Source organism: Phlebotomus argentipes, unplaced genomic scaffold, assembly GCF_947086385.1.
Source record: "Phlebotomus argentipes unplaced genomic scaffold, Phlebotomus argentipes genome assembly scaffold_4, whole genome shotgun sequence".
Taxonomy (NCBI): domain Eukaryota; kingdom Metazoa; phylum Arthropoda; class Insecta; order Diptera; family Psychodidae; genus Phlebotomus; species Phlebotomus argentipes.
Window position 1 is genome coordinate 8,358,404 of NW_026776174.1, and position 6,996 is coordinate 8,365,399.

The 6,996-nt window shown below is 46.0% G+C and overlaps 1 protein-coding gene across 1 annotated transcript; it reads left to right on the forward strand.

The window, feature by feature from the left end:
* The first annotated feature begins 2,337 nt into the window (after window positions 1–2,337).
* On the forward strand, window positions 2,338–6,560 carry LOC132258410 (uncharacterized protein K02A2.6-like). The gene is made up of 2 exons (XM_059755735.1): window positions 2,338–2,566; window positions 2,637–6,560. Exon 2 carries the CDS (start codon window positions 2,673–2,675, stop codon window positions 6,558–6,560), a length of 3,888 nt encoding a protein of 1,295 aa, XP_059611718.1. The 5' UTR covers window positions 2,338–2,566; window positions 2,637–2,672.
* Window positions 6,561–6,996: the final 436 nt, after the last annotated feature.

The following is a 6,996-nucleotide window of genomic DNA, read 5'->3' on the forward strand; positions in this document are numbered from 1 at the left end:
ATAACATGCTATGAAGATTTTATGAGCGGAAATTATTTAGTAATTGAGTATGAATTTCTGAATACATAGGCAAAGAATATTAAATATCTTGGTTAATATGGAATTATATGAGATTAAAATGGTGTCTGTAATCGTTTCACGACATTTTTATCTTTCACCCAGTATTGATGTCAATATGTTGAACATGGCTTATGCGAAGGAAATACACATAAGTCCTTTTGATGTTCTGTGGAGATTTTTGACAATATTCGCGGAAATCGAAAAGGAAAATGTTATAAAGTCAAGCGATAAGATGCACCAGTTGAAGATTTATGAATATTTTTATTCATGTTGAGCATGTAATTTTCCTGTGTGGCATGTGACACACTGTTTTCAATTCTTCAATGTCGCGAGGAGATAAAGCAGAATTTCCTGAAACATCGAAGAAAAATTTTCATGGCAATAAAAATATCGTGAAGATTTAGCATAATAATGTGTCTTGTGGCAAAACAATAAGAAAGTCATCACACATGTGTATTCATCTTGATAAATGAAGAGTGCAGAGGATGAAGCATACAGAAGCTTTCTTCATCCACTTGTGAGATGTGTGATTGCATTTTGTGATTTTCTTTCGGCTTTGCCGTGCACTTCTTCTTCACCACTTCTCACATTGACAAATTACATACGTTTATTGTGATGCTATTTTGTTTTCCATTTTCGCATTCACACTTGGGACGGTGAGAGCTCATCCTTGCTGTATTCTCTCAGAGTGTGTTTTTCTGTAGATGCATAGGGAGGAAATTCTCTATGTGGATAGAAGGTGAAACGCCATTAGAGCAGTAAATAAGGTAAAACACTGCACACTTAAAAGTTAATTCGAGGGTTAAATTTATACCTTTTTCGCACAGTGTTACTTCCTCCGAAGAAAATTCCCAGTGCTCGGTGTGATGGCATTAATCCAGGCAGTGTAAGAAACTTTGATAAATTTACAAATTTATTTTCATGCTTTTTCTCACATACCTCCCCTAGATTATCATCGTGCAGAGGCGGCGAGAGGAAAAAGCATTCCATCCCAGCTGGACCAATTGCCACACGGCGAACAAATCAATAAGATACACAAGAGGGAAAATTACCATTTAATTTCATAACCATTTTTCAAGTGACACACTCAATGTTTGCAGAAAAGCTCGGCAAATTGACAATATTATATGACCCTAGCGAATGATATTTTGCGTGAAACTGCATTTTCCGGGGAGTGTCACTTCAGAACTCTGTAATTCAATTGAACAATATTACAATTTGATGATCACTATTGAGGTTGACAATCAAAAAAATCAACTTACACTCTCCATATATCACACACATTAATAGTCGTCCTGCTGAATGGAGCTCCCATTGTATATCACGATGATGAAATAATAATAAAAAAAATATTCCATCTGACTGTCCCAGAAGCAGGTTAACTTTTTATTAGATCCAGCTTGTGCACTTTGAATTCATTTCATTCAAGCTGCCGCGACAAAGGACACAGAATGGCAGGCAAGTTAAGATGGAAAAAATGTGGCCATTCAATTGTATGCAAACAGTTCCACTGCAAATGATATTCGGCATCTTGGAAATCATACAAGAATATGCCATTTCGCTTTCACACTTCCTCTGGCAAAGCCGACCGGCATTTGTGTCGTTTCACCCTCAAAATGAACTCAAATTGTGTGTGAACTTTACAGAAATACATATTGATGCTGTTTACAGCATTTATGTGCTTGAGAATCTGTGAGACGGAAGACAGAGTAGAAAAATTGTAGAAGGGAGAATTATTGGAAATTAGAAGGATTTGTGCGGAAGAAGGATTGTGAAGAGGAAATACAGGAGTGATCTGATTGTGGAAAGGAAGAAGGAGACGGAGGAAGTGAAGGAGTGGAAATTATAGTGAATTAATCAAGCAAAAGTGTCTTTCATTGGGAGCTCACGCATTGTGGTAGAGTGTGGAATCATCAGTAAACAGTCGTCATCATCGCAGAGGCGCGCTTTCGAGCAGGATTTGTGGATAATATCTAACATCTTATTTGCCTATTCCAGGTAATAATCGTAACACGTGGTCGTGTCTTCCGTCTCACAGATTCTCTGTTACGATTATTACCTGGAATAGGCAAATAAGATGTTAGATATTATCCACAAATCCTGCTCGAAAGCGCGCCTCTGCGATGATGACGACTGTTTACTGATGATTCCACACTCTACCACAATGCGTGAGCTCCCAATGAAAGACACTTTTGCTTGATTAATTCACTATAATTTCCACTCCTTCACTTCCTCCGTCTAACACGTGGTCGTAAATAGGACGTCCATCTATTCCTATTGGACTCTCTTGCCAAGTGCATCGTCATATTCCGCTCTATCAAAATCAATCACACTATATCTGAATTTTATATCATAATTTGAAGTCACATTAAATCACCTTTAATCAAGCAACTCTTAGCCTTTTTTATTCGTGAGTGGATATCGGGTATCGTAGCAGTGGACCGTGAGATAGTGAAGATCTCGGCGACGTAGTGGGATACATAAAATAATATAATATAATTCCCAGGTACGTGAGACCACGCCACAACAACTGGCGACGTAGTGGGATACATAAAATAATATAATATAATTCCCAGGTACGTGAGACCACGCCACAACAACTGGCTGACGGGATGGCGAATAACGGAGACTCTTCAGACCGCATGGCGATTCTCTTCGAGTCCGTGGCGACCCTTCTGGTGGAGTTCAAGGCGCTGAAGGACCAGAAATCTCATCCATCGGAACTCAACGTGGACGCCCTGGCCAGAGGCATCAATCAGTTCTCTTACCAGCCCGAGAACGACCTCACATTCGACACGTGGTATCGGCGCTACAAGAGCACGTTTTCCCAAGACGCTGCCACGTTAGACGATGCTGCGAAAGTGAGGCTGCTGTTGAGACGTCTCGACGCCTCTGCCTATGATCGCTATGCCAACAATATTCTGCCACAAGAGCCCGCCGCACTCACGTTCGAAGACACCGTCGCGCGCCTCACGAAGCTCTTCAGCAAAGGAGAATCTTTGTTCTGCACGCGCCGGAAGTGCTTGCAACTGACTATCAAGGAATCAGATGACATCGCGACTCACTGTGGCGTCGTGAATCGCCACTGTGAGGCCTTTAAGTTGGGAGAATGCACCGCAGATCACTTCAAGGCCCTCATCTTTGTCAACAGCCTGCAAGGAGAGAAGTACGTGCTTGTCCGGGAGCAGCTATTGACCAAGCTCGAAACTGAGGACGCCAAGAAGATCACTCTGGACTTCATGGTTGAAGAAGCGCGCCGCCTTCTCAATGTTAAGAGTGATTCGCGTCTCGATGCCCCATCCGTGAGTGTCAGTGCGATCCGGAAGAAAGAGTTTGCGCCCAAGAAAGACCGCCCTCCGCGGCCGTGTTATCTGTGCGGCGCAATGCACTATGTGAAGGAGTGCCCCCACGTGACCACCAAGTGCACGGATTGCCACAAAGTTGGTCACAAGACCGGCTACTGCCCGCCCTCTTCGAATCAGGACGCTGATAAGAAGAAGTCTGGCAAGAAATCCTTCTCCGGCAAGAAGAAGAAGAAGTCGTCCAATCAGGCCAGCGCGAATGCTGTATTTTCTGCCCGACGACATGGTAGAAAATATCTCGCGCCAACAGTTAATGGACACACTGTGGAGTTTCAACTCGACTGTGCCGCCGACTTGTCCATTATCTCAGCTGACACCTGGAAGATGATCGGTCAGCCAACACTTTCTCCTGTGTCCATCCGCGTCAAGGATGCCCAGTCACAACCCATCGCTATTCTGGGAGAGTTCGACAGCTCTGTGAGACTTGGTGACAGAGAGATCCGTGGACGCTGCTTAGTATCCGAGAAGACATCAGGAAATCTATTCGGAATCGAGTGGATTGAGGCGCTAGGATTGTGGGATCTCGCTCCCAGTGCTTATTGTAGTTCAGTGCACAAGGACGTCGACACTGAGACTGCAATAAAGGAGCTTCAGGCCACCTTCCCCACAGTATTCAACACTCAAATGGGCCAGTGCACGCAGGCCACTGGAACCATCCATCTCAAGCCGAATGTCAGCCCAGTTTTTCGCCCTAAACGCCCTGTCGCGTTTCACATCATGGCTACAATCGACGAGGAGCTTCAGCGACTGCAAGCTTCAGGAATAATCACCCCCGTCGAGTACTCGCCATGGGCTGCGCCCATTGTTGTCGTCAAGAAGCCCAACGGTCGCATCAGGATCTGTGGAGACTATTCTACCGGCCTCAATCAAGCTGTGGAGACGAACGACTATCCAATTCCCGATCCGGATAGCCTCTTCAGCCAATTCGCGGGTAAGAGAGTCTTTAGTCATATCGATCTTTCCGATGCGTATCTTCAGATCCCAATGGATGAGGAATCTAGTCAACTGCTGACCATCCACACGCATCGGGGACTCTTCCGCTTCAATAGACTGCCGCCTGGCATCCGGAGTGCACCCGGAATATTCCAAGGAATCGTGGAGCGCATGCTGCATAGCCTTCCCGGAGTATTTGTCTATTTTGACGACATCTGTGTGGCCAGCGACGACCCAGCACAGCATCTGGAGACTCTCAAGGAGGTTTTCAAACGCCTGGAACACTTCAATTTCCGTGTGAAGTTGGAGAAATGCCGCTTTTTCGTCTCGAACATCAAATTCCTCGGAATTGTGGTGGACGAAAAAGGCCAGCACCCGGATCCCGGCAAAACTGATGCTATTTGCGCAATGCCCGCTCCATCCAATGTGAGTGAACTTCGCAGCTTCCTCGGGGCCGTGCAATTCTGGGGCCGTTTCATCAAGGGCGCGAGCAAAATCCGTGCGCCCATGGATCGTTTGCTCAAGAAAGGTGTTCCGTGGAAATGGTCAACTAAATGCAGGGCCGCATTTAGGAGGTTCAAGACGATCCTGAAGTCTGAACTTCTCCTGACTCATTACGACCCACGGCTGCCCATTTACATCGCGTCTGATGCCTCTTCATATGCGATCGGAGCGGTTGCATATCACGAAATGCCCGATGGTTCACTGAAGGCATTTTACCACGTCTCCAGGCGACTCACCGATGCTGAACAGCGCTACAGTCAGATCGAGAAGGAAGCGCTGGGCATCGTGTTCGCTCTCAAGAAGTATCACCGCTTCGTGTATGGTCGAAGATTCAATCTCGTCACCGACCACAAACCGCTCGTCTCGATATTCGGCAGCAGCAAAGGAATCCCAGTGCACACTGCCAACCGTCTTCAAAGATGGGCATTGGTGCTGCTTTGCTACGACTTCGAGATCAAATTCACGTCGACCGACAGCTTTGGACACGCAGACGTGCTGTCCCGGCTGACCAGTGCGCGCCAGCAGCCACAGGATGAAGTCGTCATTGCTGAAATTCAACTGGATGAAGATGAGGACAGAGCCATCGTCGAGGAAGCATCCTCGAAGCTTCCGGTGAATTTCAACATGATACAACGAGCGACTCAGGCCTCGGAGAGTTTGCAAGAAATTGCGAATTACATCAAGACTGGCTGGCCGGCTGCACTGAAATTCATCCACTCCAGGGAAGTAGCAAAATATTATAAGCTCAGAAATTCGCTTTCGCTTATCCATGACTGTGTCTTTTACAGGGAGAGGATCGTAGTTCCGGAGCAATTCCGCAAGAAGATACTGGCCCAACTTCACCATGCTCATCCTGGCATGTCCAGAATGAAATCAATCGCCCGAGGATACGTCTTCTGGCCGGGCATTGATTCGGACATCGAGCATAAAGTCGGAACTTGCACGGACTGCGCCCTCACTGCAAAGAACCCTGTAAAAGCACATCTATCGTCATGGCCACTTGCTACTCGGAGTTGGGAAAGGATACACATCGACTACGCCAAATACAAAGGAGAAAACTTCCTGCTCATCATCGACGCCTACTCTAAATGGCCAGAGGTATTCCGCACGTCTTCGACCACCGCATCGCAGACAATAGCGAAGTTGACGGAAACTTTCGCCCGGAATGGACTGCCCGAGATCCTCGTCAGCGACAACGGCACTCAGTTTGTCAGCAGCGAGTTTAAGGAGTTTTGCCAGATGAACGGAATCCAGCACCTTACAACCAATCCTTACTGCCCATACAGTAACGGACAGGCTGAGCGTCTCGTGGATTCACTCAAGAGGTCACTGGACAAGCAAGGAAGCGCGATCTCATTGGACAATGGTCTTCAGCGATTCTTGGCGAACTATCGCACCATTCCAAATGAGAATTCACCTGATGGCAAGTCACCTGCAGAAGTGTTCCTTGGAAGGCAAGTGCGTACGATCTTTGACCTGCTCAAATTTCGTCCTCCTTCCACTCCTCGGCGCAATAAGAAGATGGAAGACCGGTACAACAAGAAGCACGGCGCGAAAGCGCGCTCATTCCAAAGGGGGGAGGAAGTCTACGCGCAGAAATTCCGTCCAAATCCAAATCCAATAGATTGCGTCGTAACACGTGGTCGTGTCTTCCGTCTCACAGATTCTCTGTTACGATTATTACCTGGAATAGGCAAATAAGATGTTAGATATTATCCACAAATCCTGCTCGAAAGCGCGCCTCTGCGATGATGACGACTGTTTACTGATGATTCCACACTCTACCACAATGCGTGAGCTCCCAATGAAAGACACTTTTGCTTGATTAATTCACTATAATTTCCACTCCTTCACTTCCTCCGTCTCCTTCTTCCTTTCCACAATCAGATCACTCCTGTATTTCCTCTTCACAATCCTTCTTCCGCACAAATCCTTCTAATTTCCAATAATTCTCCCTTCTACAATTTTTCTACTCTGTCTTCCGTCTCACAGATTCTCAAATTGTGCAAGTCACTTTTCATTCATGAATTGCATTTGACATTACATGACAACTTGCCCTACGCACCGCTTACATGTACTAAAGTTTGTCCATAGGACATGTCGTGTGAAATGTCTTTGTCTGATATTTGTCGTATTT

Bases quoted from the DNA above. Each gene is read 5' to 3' on its own strand.
- LOC132258410 (XM_059755735.1), top strand. From the start codon at position 2,673: ATGGCGAATAACGGAGACTCTTCAGACCGCATGGCGATTCTCTTCGAG.